This window comes from Mus musculus, chromosome 18, assembly GCF_000001635.26.
Source record: "Mus musculus strain C57BL/6J chromosome 18, GRCm38.p6 C57BL/6J".
In the NCBI taxonomy this organism is placed as follows: domain Eukaryota; kingdom Metazoa; phylum Chordata; class Mammalia; order Rodentia; family Muridae; genus Mus; species Mus musculus.
In genome coordinates, this window is record NC_000084.6 from 42,546,974 (window position 1) to 42,565,531 (window position 18,558).

Below are 18,558 nucleotides of genomic sequence, written 5' to 3' on the forward strand. Positions count from 1 at the left end.
AAAATATGGGTTTTGTTGAGTTATTTCAACATGGAGGCCATTTTTCTTAGACTTGTCTTCTAGAACCTCTTAGCTTCTCTTCATCTGAAAATACTTTTCCATCTCTTGTTTCTGAAGGATGTGAAGTTCTTTTTTCCAGAACCTTTAAGATGTTTCTCTGTACTTTACCCTGTGAGGCTCTTACTAAGGAATAAAGTTGCCTTGTATACATTTTGCCATTCCACTCCTCAATCCTTAGTTGTTGTTCGAATTTTTGTCCTTTATTTTTTTATTCATGGCTGATTTTTTTTCTGTGTCTAGTCTGGTTTTCTTGGAGTTATGTTTTAGGGGTTTACTGATCTATACTTCATACAGCAAACTGAGAAATAGTCTATTATGCCTTTGAAAGTATTTATTTTATGTGTGCGAGTGTTTTGCCTATCTGTATGTTTATGTACCATGTGCCCAGGGAGGCCAGAAGAAAGCATTGGATCCATTGACAAAGCATTTACAGTATGGGCTCCCATGTGGGTGCTGGACACTGAACCAGGCGCCTCTGCAGTATTCTTAAATTCAGAGCCAGCGCTCAAACCCTAATATCAGTTATTTAAGTTTTAAAATTTTCTGTTTATCTTTTAAGTTGTTTCTATTTCTATTCTGAAAATGCTATCTTTTGAGTAGTTTCAGGTGTGTGTGCGTGCGCGTGTAATTTCATGAAATGAAGTTTTTGTTTTAGATTCTTTGAATATAGGATCCTTTGTTCATTTCAGTATCTAGGTTACTTTGAGCTTAAAAGTGTTGATTGACTTCTAATTGTCTGGACATAGAGATCTGCTTTCCTTTGGACTTTGTCTGCTGTAAGAAGAACTTGTGAAGGGAACATCCATTCCTTCCCTTATAGTTGCCTCCCTAAATTTTGAGTCACTGTACTTTTATATATTTAGTGCTAAACTTACAAGTCCTTTTCATACACTTGGTTTTTGTTATGCCTTTCTTTAGTTTTCTAATTGTACAAGTAGTGGGGTGCAGTGCTTTATGGGGTTCTAGTGCACGCCTTTATATTTGACATCTTCTATCATTAGATCAGGTTTGCATTTGATATGTGATGTTGGTTTATTAAGGAATAACAAGAACTTATTAGGTACTATGGTTTGCTTTTAAGCTTCAGAGTTATTAGTAGTGTTTTTGTTGTCTTTGAACTTACACTTTAAGCTTGGTTGCACTGAATTCAGTTCCTAGGCATTTTAAACTCCATCCACAGATGAATTTGCATTTCTGAAACCTTTCATCTCTTTTGTTTTGAAAACTGTTATGAAAACCATTATTAATTAGGACCTATCACTTTCTTACTGTTTGCCTGTCCTTTTGTCCTCTTAGAGTTAACATTAAATATCTATCAAAGTTTTTTGTAACACAGGAAAATGGTGTTTTATATTATCTTTAGGTGTGTTGTTTGGACTGGTGATGAGAGGGTCTTCTTTTACAATCCCACCACCCGCCTTTCTATGTGGGACCGGCCTGATGATTTGATTGGAAGGGCGGATGTTGACAAAATTATTCAAGAGCCCCCTCATAAGAAAGGATTGGAAGACATGAAGAAGCTAAGTAAGTTTCAAATTTTGAATTCATCCTCTGAATTTAACCCCCTTTCACTATTTGATGGATAGTATAAAGGCCATTTGAAATAAATTTAATTTAAAAAAATAGACTGCTATTCTGGTTTGGATACAATAAGAAATAAAAATGTAAAGAATTTGAATAATAGTTTATTTTATAGAATATTTTTTAACTTTGTTGCTAATATTTTCAGTTAGTCTGAGATGCTGGAACTGTTGCTGTTGACTTAATGCTTTTAATGCTAATGAAACCCTTAGATAGACTTCCACCTCCTTTTGTAGTAGTAATACAGTTTGCAATAATCAAACGATGCAGGATATTTTTTATATTTTCTAAAATTTTATAGTTTACAAAATGCAAAACTTCATAAAACTATAAAAATGAATTCTGTAGGATGTGGTAGCACGCACTTTTAATCTCAGCACTTGGGAGATAGAGGCAGGTTGCTCTCTGAACCCAGTCCAGTCTGGTCTTCTTAATGAGTTCTAGAATAGCAAGGCTGCATATACATAATAAGACCCCGCCAACCAGAAAAACAAAAATCCTTTGAACTAGATAATAGCTTTCTTCTTGAATATAGAAATCCTTAGCTTTTAAGACATTTTAAAATCTACTGCCTCTTCTGAGAGTATTTCAGAATATCAGGTACAAACACTTGTGCATAATTTTTTGTTGTATAATTCTTGATGGCAATAAACACTCATATGTAATGTAGAAATATGGTAAATCATTTAACATTTCTAATGTAACAAATCTTAGTACTGTCTTTAAAGTGACCAAGAAGTTTACATGGAGCACATAGATGCGGTTCTGGTGTTAGTGCTTCTCAGGACTGTGCGGGTCAGTGTAACTGCCTATCTGGTGCCGTGCTGTCATTCTTTTTCAACTTGAGTAATATTTGCTTTGTATGATATTGTATGATGATGACACTTTATAATCATAGGAAACAGTGCCAAGAAAGCATGTGGTTTGCTTTTGGGTATTTTTGGAACATTTTCTTTATATTTGAGTAAAATTTTTTACATAAGCATTCATTCTAAAAAAATGTTCTATGAGTTATGAGTTGGGAGTTTTACTTATTTGTAAAGTTAAAACTAGCAAATTTTACTCACACATTCTAAAGATAAGGGCTGGGCAGGAAACATGAAACCAAATTGATACTACATTTTGAATTGTTTGGTAGATATTTTATTCAAACTACAGCTTTAGAAAGCTTGTGAATATGTGTGCGTAACCGTTGATGACAGTGTTTGAATTGTCTTTGCTAGGGCACCCGGCTCCGACAATGCTGTCCATCCAAAAGTGGCAGTTCTCAATGAGCGCAAGTGAGTGACATGACTGTAAACGGCACCTCTCATGCATCGAAGGGAATGTTAATGTTCCAGCAGTGGTTAGCAAAAGATCAGTGGCTGGGAATTCACTAATGCCCGAGTATGCTTTACTCAGGGTTTTAATGAATTTGTATCTTACAGTTAAAGAAGAACAAGAGTTAATGGAAGAAATGAATGAAGATGAGCCTATTAAAGCAAAAAAGCGGAAGTAAGTAATGCATAGTTTGTGAATTTCCAGTAGATTTCCAGTATGGAGTTGATGAGGTTATCAGTTTGTGATTGGAAGGGAATGTGTAGTATCTATGTGATTAAGAAACAGTAGTCATAATTTCTTTCTTGGACCTGATATTAATTAGCTTTTATAATGTAGAGATGGTGTTGTCTGTCCTTAAAATTAGGAATACTTGGTCATACAAATAGATATTATGAAGCTAGCTGAAACTTAGGCATTAATTGACTAATTTTCTGTAGACTTTAATAGGTCTAGAGGTTATTAAAAATAAAATTTCTCTTATATCAACCTTCAAAAACTCCATTCAAGGAATGTCATTAAAATGGACACCTTTTTCTTATAGTGTTTATCTTATGACTTGCTTGTCCCTAGAGACTGTTCATTCCTCCCTGGGAAGGAGTGGACTCACCAGTTAGAAAGTACTGAGAGACACGGGAAGAGAACGGTTAGGAGCAAGTGGGGGCAAGATGTGAGGTTACTTTTACTGCGGGGAGTAAAGTTGGAATTGAGGGTGTATGGGAATGGGATTGCTGTTTGTGTTAGGGACTGCTTGATAAGAGTCCTGATTGAAAGAGGACAGGTGGACTTTAGCCTGCTTGTGCTGAGAAGATGAGTAGGATGACTCTAGTAAAGAGAGGTTTCTCTCAATACCTGTTTGTTTATTGGCAACAATGTTAAATTAAGATCTTATTAAAGAGAGTTACCATGATCCTGTAACTGAGGCAGCTGTTCTCATTTGCATAGTTGACCTTTTTATTCCTTAATCAAATGTAGTTTTACTAGTTGTTGGCTATCTAATTTTTTTTTGTTTTTAAAAATTGTAAAATAAGTCATTTGTCTTAATAATTAATTGTAAATATATTCATTCTGTTTATGTACCATAATTTTAGATATTTCTGTGATGTTAAACTTTTAGGTTGTTTTTCATTGTTTGTTCTTATAGACATCTCTGTAAGGTTTTTAACTGCTTTTATCAGGAGAATGTCAAAGAAGTCCTTTATGTGGATTGCCCGAGCTTCTCTATTTAGGTACAAAGCTAAAAGCCTGTTTTTCCTGGCTTAAGTTTTCCTTTTATGTATTTTATTGAGATAGATAGTGATAGTTTGTATTGTGACATTTAGTGTAATTCTGTAAAGGTTGTTTTTATCATATTTCGTAGCTGTCTTTGAGCTCCTCTAACTATTTAAGTAGTTCCTCTGTAAAGAAAGAGAGTATATTGCTTGGCAGATGGCTTTACCTGTTTATGTTGTGCATGTCTTAGGTCACAGACTATCTCCCTAAGCTCCTGCGGGTCATGGATTGTGTTTTCTATTTCTTTTGTGCCATCCCAATTGCCAGTTTCCTCTCATTATTAATTAGGCTTAGCTCCATTTGTAGCTCTTGGGTTACTATGTAGAATGGTTTTGACCTTCCAGTAACTTATGTCAAGAATATAAACCAGCTTTAATAGTTTTATGTAGTTGATCATGTTTAAGAAGGAAGATTTGTTCAAATACATTGAGTACATTGGATTTATTTCTTGGATTAGTTATACAAATATAGGCCTTCTTTTAATAATGTATATGTTTTGAGACATAGCATGATTTCCTGTTTATGTCTTCTTGTGTAGACACAAGCAATAAGTCTGCCCTTTCTTAGCCCTGAGGTGTAGTTTTGGATAAACAAGAAGTAGGCTAAGTCATTGCTGAGCCATCCTAATTCCTAGTACTCCCTCCAAACTACTCTTGTGCCCCTGTTCTCTGAGACCTGCCCTTCAACTTAAATCAGCTTGTCACCAGCTTGTCACCAGAAGGTGAGGGACAGTGTCCGTTAGGTAAGGCGTTTATCTCACTATACACTTGGCCACAGTGTTTTTCTTTTAAGTTATTTAATTTTATTCTTAAGATAAAGATTTGAAATTACTAAGACTTTTTTATAATTTTTAATGTATCTTAAAATATTTCCTGAATTAATAATAAGATAGTTTGGGAAATGCTAATTTTTAAAAAATATTGTCTCAAGAACTAAAACTATATTCTGTTCTATTTGATTCTAACATATTTTGTAAGCAATGCCAGAGAAGCCTTTTTCTCTTAGTTCACCTTACAGAACCACTGGAGTGAGAGAGAAAGCACATTAAAGATATATATATATATATATTTTTTCTTAACCAATGTAGCCATTGTAACATTAGAAGCTTTGTAATTTTATTATTATTAGAATGGAAGTTGTACCGTATAATTTATATGACATCCTCAGGATGGTTTGTTATGTCAAAAATATGCTGCTTCTAGTTCCTTGAAAATTCCACTGATTTTTAAGAACTTAGTAAGATTTGTATTCATTGTATTAATATCTCCTTATGATTTATTTTTTATAGGAGAGATGATAATAAAGACATTGATTCAGAGAAAGAAGCTGCCATGGAAGCTGAAATTAAAGCTGCCCGAGAAAGGGCCATTGTCCCTCTGGAGGCTCGAATGAAGCAGTTCAAGGACATGCTGCTAGAGAGAGGGGTCAGAAAACAATCTTTGGGGGAGATATTTCTGTTTTATATAAGTAATATAAATATGTCTTGCTAAAAGGTCAAATCTAAGGTTAGTGCTCATTAAGTGGGGTGGGAAGGATAAGGGAACCTGTTAAATTATTGTACACATTGTGAAGTGGCCTTTTACTTGGCTTATCATATTATATTTAACAAAGTGGCATTTTACTGTCCTTTAAAGTATAAGTAGCATTTAACATTGCTGGGTCATATAATTTCGGTAACACATATGAGTATTAACATTACAGAATTGCGGACTACTTCGGATAGGTAAGGTATATATGATTTCTCCAATATCTTCAGAACAACTTTTGGTGAAATAACTGATACTTATGATATTAGAAGCTTAACCGAGAAAGAAACTTTTTGGTTGTATTCACAAATGTATTTGAACAAGTAAACTGTTAAATTTTAAAGTCACAAGATTGCAGTTAGTATGTGAAATCAAAATGCAAATCTTCAAGGCTTTTTCTGATGTATTAAGTTTAAAATGTCGCACAGTAGTGGTTATTTTTAATGAGCAATGAAGTGTGTGTTATTTCTTTATAACAAAGAAATGGTCAGAGCCAATTAATGTGGAAATTTGCTGTTGCTAGCCTCCCACTGCTTTTAATTTATTAGTGATGGAAACTTCACTATGGTTTTAATGTCTCCTTTACAAACAGATGCCCTGTAGATTTCAAGCAAAATTATGACCTTTCTGGAGTTGAGTATCTTAATTATGAGGCAATGCTTTCTTTTTATTTTAAAGGTGTCTGCTTTTTCAACATGGGAGAAAGAGTTGCACAAGATAGTATTTGACCCTCGGTACTTGCTTCTCAATCCTAAAGAAAGAAAACAGGTAAAAGGAGCTATAACAGTGAAAATTTACCATTTTGAAATTTAGTATTTAAGTGTTGAGACCGAAACTCCCAGGCTGGCTAACCTGGCAGTCCTTCTGGCCCTTGTCTCTCTCTGCAGTAAAAACATACTATTCAGACTAAGCCACTGTCGCGATGTTTTGTTTTGTCTTGTTTTTAATGTCCATTGGTATGAGGATATCAGCTCCTCTAGAATTGGATGGAGTTAGACATTGGGTGCTGCCATGTGGGTCCTGAGACTTGAACCCAGGTCTTCTAGAAGACCTGATACTTTATTTCTTAAGAACACTTCACGGTATACTTTTGTATCTTAGTGCTTAGTTAGTGGGTCAGTGCACAGGCTTTCCCTCTTTAGAAACCAGATTATTTTTGTTACTTTTTTTGTTGTTGTTTTTGTTTTTTCGAGACAGGGTTTCTCTGTGTAGCCCTGGTTGTCCTGGAACTCACTCTGTAGACCAGGCTGGCCTCGAACTCAGCAATCCGCCTGCCTCTGCCTCCCAAGTGCTGGGATTATAGGCGTGCGCCACCACGCCCGGCTTATTTTTGTTATTTTTATAAGAACATGTTGTCCTTGGGCTTCAAAGTTAATGAAGTTATGTCTGTGGCAGTTTTAAAAGTTATTTCTAATGCATTTATCAGTTTGTGCTATTAGAGTAGAAGATAGCAAAATACAGTTTTTATAAAAAAGAAAAGCACTCATCTATAATTCCCAGTAGACATAACCACTGTTTATTGCCTTTTAAAGGAGTGTGCCAACATGTCTATGCATGTAACTATATAAATACTGTGAAGGTGTAGCACCTGGCATTGTATCTCATGCATGCCAACAACTAAGGATTTGTTAAAGTAACTGTCTGATAATTGTAGAGAAATGAGGTCTCCTCAAGGTGTCTGCTAACTAGAGGTGCATGCAGTAAGTAGTCTCCTCGCTGCTAGCTGTCGTTCTCCTGATGGTTCGGCATAGTATCACCTCATGGTAATTGCTTCTTGCTCCAAAGCATTGCAAGCTTGCAGTTTATGTAATAATTAAATTCTCTGTACCGTCTATTGGTGAGTACTTGAGTCATGTCCTGTAGTACACTTGAGCTGTGAACTTTCTTTTGGCAGCAGTGCTATTCATTTTGAATATTTACAGTGTAACGATTGGAGTAATTCTCAACAGTCCTATCATTTTGCAAGCAGACCTACTTGTGAACATTAATGAAGAGAGAATATTTGTAGTGTCTGTGCTTTGATATTCATAATAGAACACCATGACTTTCCAAGTATGTTTGCATGCTCATTTTAAGCTTTGTAGCTGTTACGTTTGAATACTTTGTTTAAACTGTCCAGATGTGATCATCTCATTCTCGGCACGTAACAGTCAGTAACATACTGTGTCAACATCAGCTGTCAGCAGGCCGTGAATCAGCCTTGCTGTTGTGTTTTGTCTGAGTCTAAAACATGAACCGGCCAGGTTTTAGATGTTTCTACTTCCCAAATGCTGGGATTATAGCCATGAATGAACTTGAGTCTTTCTTTTCCCTGGTTCTAGTCAGTCAGTGAGTCAACCTCCAAAACATTATGTAACTAGCCTCTCACTCATTATTTTCCCTACCAGTAACTCTGCCCTAAGCCACTAAGGTGGACTCTTTTCTTGCAGCTCCTTATTGGTTTTCTTTTCAGGAGTCCCCTTTCCTCCTTTTTCCTTTATTTCTATTCTAGTTCTTCTGTGGTTTCAAGTTTTCTACACAGTAGCCAGAGAATTTAATTAAGGTTTAAGAGAAATCAGATTAAGTTGCTGTTCTTAAAATTGTCTAGTACGCATCTCATTTCAGTTAAGAGAGAACAGATTCTAGACATGGAATGTTTTATATGTAGTCATTCCTCTTAAAGTTCTTCTCTTGTGTTTACTATAGTCACACCAACAGCCTTTAAATAAGGCATGCACATTTGGTGCTTGTCATTTCCATTGCCTGGCCAGTCTGTGTTTATCTTCTTTGCTTTTTGGTATGGTTTTTAAATAGCACTGATAAGTCTCACCTGAAATGAAGAGTTTGCAGCTAGCAAGGTGGGTTGGCATATAAAGGAACCTCTGCCATACCTGACTTGAGTTTTTTTTCTCAAGACCCACATGATGGAAGAAGAAAACAGCCAGTCTAAGCAGGCCATACATGTACTGTGTCATACATGTGCACACACATTCTTTACATACATACGTACATATGTACATATTATATATACTCCTGCAGCAGTTTTGTTCCTTGGTCTGTGGTGTTTGGATCATTCCCTGTTATACAAACTCTGGAAGACTTAACATTTTATAATGCATTCTTATGTTGCTAAAAATTTCTAAGTGAAATCTAAGAACTATGCTTTGGATTCAAGTTCTTTAACTTCCAGAACATTGCCAGTTTGGTAGAAATTGAGCTCCTTGTTAGAGTTACAGTACAACAAAGAGACTACGTTTCAGACAGAGCCTCTGTGTGGAGGTGATTCTTTCTAAGGAAGTTATCTTTAAACTCTAGTGTTGGGACTGGAGAGATGGCTCAGCACATAAGAGCACTGGCTACTCTTTCAGAGGACCTGGGTTCAATTCCCAGTACCCACAGGGCAGCTCACAGCTATTTGTAACTCCAGTTCCAGGGGATTTGGCACTCTCACAGAGAGATACATGCAGGCAAAAAATATGAATACACATAAAAATAAATAAATCTGTAAAGTTAAAAATAAACTAGTTATGTTCTGAGAGGAAAGAGAAATCCGTATTTGACATTCAAGGATAAATATCTTAAGGACTTGGTTTTATTTTTATTTAAAAGTTGAGGAGAAAGCAAATAGATACTCATTAAACATTTGCACATATAATTTCCTATCAAAGTTTGTATTTTGATTAAAAAAAAATCCAAGTTGTTTAATGTCTTAATCTAACATTACATCCTTTGTTACTAACCAGTCACTTTAGCTTATGACTTGTCTCCTTTCATGTTGCTTTGGATAAAAGGTAGCCTAAAGAGTCAAAGTTTTGTTTGTTTTGTTGTTGTTGGGTTTTGTTTTGTTTTTCAAGACAGGGTTTTTCTGTGTAGCCCTGGCTGTCCTGGAACTCACTTTGTAGACCAGGCTGTCCTCGAACTCAGAAAACCACCTGCCTCTGCCTCCCAAGTGCTGGAATTAAAGGTGTAGGCCACCATGCCTGGCTAGGGTCAAAGTTTTTATTGTATGTTGTGACAATAGTTTTATAAATATAAATATGTTATAAAATAGTGTTTTTACAGAATAGTTTGTGTGCAGGAGTTTTGGCTCTGGTACAGATAATTCTGATATTTTGATGGGTTGTCTTTTATTTTAATGTGATACTCAGAACTTTAGAAGATAGACAGAGCTTTAGAAGATCACAGCTCCAGCATGAGTGTTGTTGACTTGACACTTTTCTGTCTCATGTTTCAGTAAACAGGTCTGTGTTCTGTTGGTATAATGTGTGTGTGCAAGTGGAGATAAGAGGCTGACACTGGGTGTCTTCCTCACTGTCCACCTTAGTTTCTGACAGAATCTTTGATTAAACCTGGAATTTACTGGTTTGGCTAGCCTGACTGACCAGCAAATTTTATGGATTCTTTTGTCTCCCCTTCCTCCCTCCGCTGCCGAGGTATAGATGCATACCATTGTTCCTGGCTTTTCTGTGGGTGCTGGGAATCTGAACTCAGGCACTTGCGCTTCCACTTTATTGATGGAGCCAAGTCTTCAGCCCCAGAAACTTAACTTAGGAAGAAAAGGATACACATAGAATTGCAAAATGATGAGTGACTGTTTATAAGATGAGTGTAAGTTACCAAGTTCAAGAACTATTACTAGCATACCAGAACCTAGGTAGGCCTAGGTAGTAGTTATCCCTTAATAATGTATTTTTGCTTATGTGTATAAACAGAACATAACTAGGAATTGCTTTTAAAATTCATCCAATCTGACTGTAACTGTTGCATTCTTGAATTGAAATTAAAAGAAACTGGTTGCTTAAAATAGGAAACATTCAGCCAAGTATATTGGAGAGCATGACAGGAGTAAGGAGGGATTTCTAAATAAAAGAAATCCAGTAATTCATATCAGTAATTCATAACATTGATCTGGACTACCTCAAAGAAGGGCATGTTTAATTCTTTCTAGTACCTTGAAAGAAAAACGTTACGAAGGCTGCTCTCTGTTGTATATGTGTATATGTCCTGTATATGTCTCTGTTGTATATGTGTATATGTATATGTGTATGTATATGTGTTTGTGTGTGTGTATGTATATGTGTTTGTGTATGTGTATGTATATGTGTTTGTGTGTGTGTATGTATATGTGTTTGTGTGTGTATGTATATGTGTGTGTGTGTGTGTATGTATATGTGTGTGTGTGTGTGTATGTATATGTGTGTGTGTGTGTGTGTGTATGTGTGTGTGTGTGTGTGTGTGTGTGTGTGTGTGTGTGTGTGTGTGTGTGTGTGTGTGTGTGTGTGTGTGTGTGTGTGTGTGTGTGTGTGTAGATATGTGTGTGTGTGTGTGTGTGTGTGTGTGTGTGTGTGTGTGTGTGTGTGTGTGTGTGTGTGTGTGTGTGTGTGTGTGTGTGTGTGTGTGTGTGTGTGTGTGTGTGTGTGTGTGTGTGTGTGTGTGTGTGTGTGTGTGTGTGTGTGTGTGTGTGTGTGTGTGTGTGTGTGTGTGTGTGTGTGTGTGTGTGTGTGTGTGTGTGTGTGTGTGTGTGTGTGTGTGTATGTATGTGTGTGTGTGTGTGTGTGTATGTGTGTGTGTGTGTGTGTGTGTGTATGTGTGTGTGTGTGTGTGTGTGTGTGTGTGTGTGTGTGTGTGTGTGTGTGTGTGTGTGTGTGTGTGTGTGTGTGTGTGTGTGTGTGTGTGTGTGTGTGTGTGTGTGTGTGTGTGTGTGTGTGTGTGTGTGTGTGTGTGTGTGTGTGTGTGTGTGTGTGTGTGTGTGTGTGTGTGTGTGTGTGTGTGTGTGTGTGTGTGTGTGTGTGTGTGTGTGTGTGTGTGTGTGTGTGTGTGTGTGTGTGTGTGTGTGTGTGTGTGTGTGTGTGTGTGTGTGTGTGTGTGTGTGTGTGTGTGTGTGTGTGTGTGTGTGTGTGTGTGTGTGTGTGTGTGTGTGTGTGTGTGTGTGTGTGTGTGTGTGTGTGTGTGTGTGTGTGTGTGTGTGTGTGTGTGTGTGTGTGTGTGTGTGTGTGTGTGTGTGTGTGTATGTGTGTGTGTGTGTGTGTGTATATGTGTGTGTGTGTGTGTATGTATATGTGTGTGTGTGTGTATGTATATGTGTGTGTGTATGTGTATGTATATGTGTGTGTGTGTGTATGTATATGTGTGTGTGTGTATGTATATGTGTGTGTGTGTGTATGTATATGTGTGTGTGTGTGTATGTATATGTGTTTGTGTATGTGTATGTATATGTGTTTGTGTGTGTATAGTCCTGAAACTCAGGAGGCAGGCAGGGAGGCTTTATACTTAGGCTTCTGCCTCAGGAAACAGGACCTTTCGTAGATCACGTAACACTGAAATGAGTTAGGAAGAGAGTGGGAGAAAGGAAGCTTTCCTGTGACTGAAGGAGTGTTGTCTGTCTCTGGCAGGGTGTGGCTTTGATGATGTTTTGTGTGTAGACTGACCTGGAGAGGCGCTTTTAGGAAACATTTTCTTTTATCTCATGCAGACATGCTGACATGGATTTATAGACACTGATGGTGGAGTATATAGTATAGCCTTGCTGTCTTCATTACCTTCAGCGTTTCCCCCAGAGCTTTCTGAACTCACCTGCTTGCTTGCCATTATCTAGAAGCCCTTTTTCAGCCATGTATAGGGTTGATGTCAGCTGTTCAGCCCGTGAGGTGTTTGCTCAGTATTTATTGGGGTAGTTAGTACTGCAGATGAAGCCCAGGGTGCTCTTTGTGCTCTGCTACGGAGCTCATTATTGGTGTTTACATTTTGGGCTGCTTTCAGAGTTGTGGCCCCTCCACCTCCTCTGAGCCTACTCAGAGGTTGTTTTTGTGGGAGGTTTTTGCTGCTTTTACGTGGAGATGGGTGTTGATAACTATTACATTTTACATATTTGAGGAAGCCTTGTTTGTGCATTTTTTTGATTGTGTGACTAGCTAAGCATTGTTTCTTAAGGGTTTTGAAAGTATTGCTTTGTTTTAAACATTCAGAGATGTTTTTGATGCTATAGTGTCATCTGTTTTTGAATCCCCCCAGACATTGTACCTATGAAGAGTCTCTATTAGTCCTCTGTGATCTGATGTTCCTCTAAGATACATCCCAGTAGAAGATTGCATTGTGCAATACGAAAACTGCTATCTTTCAGTTATGGAAAATTCTCTCTCATTACTTTGCTGTTGTTATTGTTATTACAAACTTCCCATACCCTCCCTTGAGAGTTTCCCTCCTTGCTCATGTCTTCAGACCATGGCCAGTTTGGTGCTATCCAGCCTGTATGTAGTGCCATTTACTAGAACACAGGCAACTCAGTGGCCTTTCTACTTGGCAGTCTTCAATTGCTAAAAATCTTCATTTTACTGGATTTCTGAGTTTGAGGCCAGCCTGGCCTACAAAGTGAGTTCCAGGACAGCCAGAGCTGTACAAAGAAACCCTGTCTTGAAAAAACCCAAACAACAAAACCAAAAAAACCTTCATCTTAATGGAGCTACTTAAAGTCTGTCTGTGGTCCTTACACTGGGTTGATCTCATACGGGTCTTTTTCAGGCAGCTTCTACAGGAAGATGAGCCCCTGCAAGTCCTTATGAGGGGTTATTTAGATTAGCCTAATTGAGGTTTCTGAACCCCTCATAGTTCAGAAAGAACTGCCTCAATTCTGAGGAACTTAGTCTGGCATGCTGCATTCAGAAATCAAGTTATCTGAGATATTTGTTTTGCCCTTTTTAACGGATCAGCAAGCTTTTTAAGGGTCACATGATATGTGGGGTTTTGTGGTCCACATCTGCTGTTTAGTGTAGATGCTCCATAGACAAAGAAAATAAGGCTTAATAGACATTTTAGAGACCAGACATTTACATTTCAGTTAACTTGTCATCTTAGCTGTACAGTACTAAGTAGAGGAAAATGCTGTAGCATAGATTTAAATATTGAAGGTGAATTAAATTATGGGTTCTGTGTTACTGACTTTACTAAAATGAATTCAAGAAGACTGTAGCTTTTATGTTTCTAGATTTGAAATATGTAGTATATTATTGGGGAAAAATGACAAACTACAGGGCTTTTCTTTTCTCCTTGGTTCTGGAGAGCTGTGTGCTTCTGTACTGTTCTGGTGAAGGTTTAGAGTGAGACTTGCTGGAGATAATCAATCTATGGTTAGTGATTGACACCGACTATACGGTTCCTATGGAGACTTCAATTTGAAATTCTCTAATAAAAAGACTGATTTATCAAATTACTTTTTTTTTTTGGAATAGGTGTTTGATCAGTATGTCAAGACCAGAGCAGAGGAAGAACGCAGGGAAAAGAAAAACAAAATAATGCAAGCCAAGGAAGATTTCAAAAAAATGATGGAAGAAGCAAAGTTTAATCCAAGGTATGTGTTTACTGTAGTCACCTCTCAGTGTGGTCAGCTCTCCCTGAGCTCAAGTGTGGATGTACGACAGGGTGATTGGGGTAATGAGGTTAGACCTGTTTAATAGATAAAGAAAGTAAGCAAGGAAATGAGGCAGTTGTGACAGGAGCTCTCCTCATTCTGCTATTGCTCAGAGTAGTATAGACAGGAAGAATGGTTCATGGTTGCTTGTGACCTGGGGGATTTTTGTTTTTATTTTCTTTTTGTTTCTGCCACAGTGTCTCTTGCTATTTTGCCTAAGAGTGTTTCAGACTGCTGAGCCTCCCAAGTAGTGTGTCTATAGATTTGTACTGCATGCGTAGCTGTGGAAGTGTTTATATGTTTTAAGTTTTAAGGTATTAGAATTGGAACCCATGGTCAGAATATATTATATGGAAAAACAAAAGGACTAGAACTGGGAGCTCTACATTAGGCTGGCAGTATACCACTCAGCTACAACTCCAGCTCCATGGGGCTCCACAGTGAGAGGCTGGAAGCATGGGTTCATGGATTAAATGACACTTACAGTACACGTTATTTTTGTTAAGCAATTTTTTTTTTTTTTTTTTTTTTTGGTACAAACAACTCTATGGAAGAGTGATTAGAGTATATTTAATGTAATTTTTTTTAAGTCCACAGTGTAAAAAGAAATGTTTTACTAGTACAAAGTATAGGAAACTATTGAGTATTTGTGGCTCTGAAGAGTGTAACATTTGGGGGTTAGAATTTCATACTACAAACAGGCTTGAGCTTTTTCATAGAGCATACATTACGGGTCATAGCTAAGACTGACTTACAAGAGACGTTCTGGGATATGTGAGACACTCTGAATGTGAATAGGTTAGATTAGTATTTCTCTGGAATATTAATATATTATATGGCTATGGAAGAACAAAGGAGCCATATGCTGACAAGTTCTTAGGTTAAGGCTTCTGCCCATAGTATATTCAAATGATTTAGTAAAATCATTTAGTATTATGATTAGTAAAATGATATTGACTAAAACTCCTTAATGGTAGTTTAGGAGGTGGCTCACTAAGTAAAGGTGCGCACTCTTCAAACCTGGCAACCTGAGTGTGAGCCCTACAACCCTCATAATATAGAGGGGAGAACTGATTCCCACAAAGACTATTCTTCCCTCCACCTGTGCCCACCCAGCCACACGTCACGCACATGTATGCACAATAATAGCAAAAAATTACATTGACCAAAAAAACCAACCAACTAAACAAACCCCTCATTGGTCTGGGAATAATCAGAATTGTAAAAGCAACAGTAGTGGTGCTCTTAGAGAGGTGAGTAAATCCCACTGTATTTCTGGTCCCTCCAGTGTGCTTTCTGGGCAGATAGAAGTGTCAAAGTGCTTGTATCTGTACACGGCAGGTTATTTTGTGGGGGAAAGGTAAGATGTCTGAGGTGTGCTATGTTGCTTCATTGACTTCTTGTAACTCTGGCCCATAAATAACACTTTTATCAAGTAAATAGAAGAAAACGAGAATAACTTAAATGTGAGAGGATATTACCTATTGAACTATTTTGGAGAAGACCAATATAAAAAAGCAAAACAAAACTCTTTAGTACTAAAATACTGTAGATTGTTCCAAATAGGAAAGAATGAAAACGTATCATAGATATCTCTGTATGTAAACTAATGAAAGCTTCATTTTTATAATGAAAATTTCAAATGTATTTTCTATGGCCAAAATATACTTCTCTATTCTCTACCAATTATCCACCTATTTCCCACAGAGGATTTTTCCCCCCATCTGCTGTTTTAAAATAGTGCTTTGGAAAATTGAGAAATAAATTATGAACAAAACAAAACAAAGCCACTATCCCCAAAACTTCATAGGAATCTAATGCTTAAAAAAGCTCGCTGTAGTCTGTTAGAGTAAAAGATGCCAGGTATTTTATGTATCATAAATATCTCAAATAAATTCTTTAAAATTTTGATTTTAAACTAAAAATATTGTTAAACCATTATTTTTCTAGTTTGAAATTATAAAGTAAGGTGCTTGATGTATCATGAACAAGATGACATTTAACTGAGTATATGTGGTTGACTTTTCTGGGATACTCATTCTCAATAACTCAAATTTTATTATGGTTGCACACATTGTTTAGGCAAGATTTTCAATCCTATTTAAAATAATCTTTGTTTTAACATAGATAATGCATTTTAGTTTTTCTAATTAAAATTATTTTAAAAGAGATTAAATAAGCCTCATTTTCCATTTGTAACAGTCATAAAGGGTGTTGGCTCCTCTGGAAGTGGAGTTGTTTGTGAGCCATCTGAGGTAGGTGGTGGGAACCGACTTCAGGTCATCTGCAAGAAGGGCAGTAGTAAGTTCGTGCTCCTAACTGATGAGCCATTTCTTCAGCCCTGCTCTTTTACTCTAATCCTGGTGACAGAAAGTGGTTATGCCATGCTTTTCAACCGTGGGTTGTGTTTGAGGCCCCACTGGGAATTATCCTTCAGTCAGTCTTCTGGGGACTCGTGTTTTCTCTGCTCTTTCAGTGCCCAAACTCTTGCAGGTTTCTAGCCCTGTGTTGTACATGAATTCCAGTAGGGTGTACCTCAGGAGTTCTCTCCTTCAGGTAACTCACTGTCATCTCATCTCTAGTCATCTGCTTTAAATAAGTTGCCCTACGTCCTTTGTCTAGTTTGTGAAGAGTAGTCAGAAAAGATTTTCCACTGTGTTTGAAGCAAGCCTTGGCTACACCCTGGAGTGTCATGATGAGTCATTAAGTCTCTAGATGCACGTGTTCTTCATTCCTGGCCTTTATTAAAAAGTAATTTATTATATTCCCCTAATCTGGGCTGGTAGCATACACTCACTAACCACATTTTCAGTCCGTCACTCTTTCTATTCCTTCCTGTGGGTCAGTTTGAATTTGGGACCCGAATGTCTGTGGTATATGTTCTTGCTAGGAAAGTGGTAATTCCTTTATGCTTGTTTTAGAAACAGAAATAGTCAATTAAAGTTAGCATGCTTGACCATTTTCTTACAGAGCTACTTTTAGTGAATTTGCTGCCAAACATGCTAAAGATTCAAGATTCAAAGCAATTGAAAAGATGAAAGATAGAGAAGCATTGTTTAATGAGTTTGTGGCAGCTGCAAGGAAGAAAGAAAAAGAAGATTCGAAGACGAGAGGGGAGAAGGTGAGGCGGCTTAGTTGTAGGCGGGAGGGGAGCACTTGCATGTGTGTTCCTTGGATGTGCACAGTTGTCATACACATTTATAATCACTTTATAATCACCTCTTTTCATAATGCTTATTTTATGAACGTAAGCAAACTATATACAGTTGCTTTAAATTCTGATAAATAAGGTGCCTTGTCAACCTGGAACTGGGTTTTAGAACTGCATGCTCTGAGATCACTAAAGTGTGTTAAGATTTCAGAAGTCTTTTTAGATGTTAACATTTGAATTTCAAAGGACTTCTTACTCTTTGTATTCTATAAAAATATAACTTTAGTAAACTAGTTTCTAATCTTTTAGTAAACGTATCTTACATATAAATTATTGCTTATCAGAATTAAAGGTCAGCTATTAAAGATTAATGCATCTGAAATGTCATTTGATAGCAATGCCAGGAACAGAGAGCTCAGCACTGTGGAGGCAGAACAGCGGGCAGATGACCCCAGTGGTGCCCAGCCATCAAAACAGTCACTCTCCTCAGTGTTCCGGTCTCTTTGTAATAGGGGAAGGGGGTCTGGAGCCTAATCACGCCTGACATTCAGAATTGCTGCTTACCGTGGAAAGCTAAAATGTTACAGATTCTGTGAAGAAACCTTGTTAGGGCAGTAATCCGAAGGCTCACTTTTAAGACGCCTCTTTCAATTAAGTTAGTAAGAGTGCTAGTTAGATGAAACAGCTTTTGACAGTAATAGCAGAATTCTGATTATCTGATGGCTTCAAAGTAAATTTTTATACAATTATTTTACAGGTGACTTAAAATTATTATGCTTCTTAAACATACAGAAAAATCATGTGAACAAAAAAAATCACATCTCATATGTTCATTTAAAATCCCATAAATTGCTGCTTTTGATTTTTTTTTTAAGTATATAATTTAGTTTTCATTTTATGTGCACTGGTCTTTTGCCTGCATGTATGTCTGTGTGAGAGTGTCAGAAGCTCTGGAACTAATGTGAGCTGTCATGTGAGTGCTGGGAATTGAACTCTGGTCCTTTGGACGAGAAACTAGTGCTCTTAACTGCTAAACCATCTTTCCATCCCCTACCTTTGACTTTTAGAATAACATATTCAATTAAAGAAAACCAAGTAAATGATCATTTGATAGTCTATCATTGCACTTTTACAAATTGGATTATTTATGGCATAACTTTCTAAACATGTTTGAGATAACATGGATTTTATTTTTATAATAAGTGCTAGTCTTTGCAGTTTTCTAATTTAGTTTTAAGAGCTGCTCATCACTGGTGCACTGTTAGAGA

The 18,558-nt window shown here is 37.1% G+C and overlaps 1 protein-coding gene across 14 annotated transcripts in view; it reads left to right on the plus strand.

Annotated features, from left to right (window-relative positions):
- Tcerg1 (transcription elongation regulator 1 (CA150)) overlaps positions 1-18,558 on the plus strand; it is a 64,482-nt gene that overhangs the window by 35,670 nt on the left and 10,254 nt on the right. For 6 of the 14 annotated variants that reach the window (XR_001782383.2, NR_110344.1, XM_006526112.4 and 3 more), the window contains 7 exons: positions 1,424-1,584; positions 2,865-2,921; positions 3,069-3,135; positions 5,519-5,654; positions 6,435-6,524; positions 13,961-14,079; positions 17,110-17,260. Coding sequence is in view for 8 of the 14 variants with exons in the window: in XM_006526112.4 (XP_006526175.1) it covers positions 1,424-1,584; positions 2,865-2,921; positions 3,069-3,135; positions 5,519-5,654; positions 6,435-6,524; positions 13,961-14,079; positions 17,110-17,260 (781 nt within the window). In the remaining 6 variants the exon portion in view is untranslated. Of the gene's footprint in view, positions 1-1,423; positions 1,585-2,864; positions 2,922-3,068; positions 3,136-4,136; positions 4,188-5,518; positions 5,736-6,434; positions 6,525-13,960; positions 14,080-17,109; positions 17,261-18,558 lie in introns of all 14 variants that reach the window. The other 8 variants (XR_386004.4, XM_006526111.4, XM_006526113.3 and 5 more) reach the window with 3 other exon arrangements.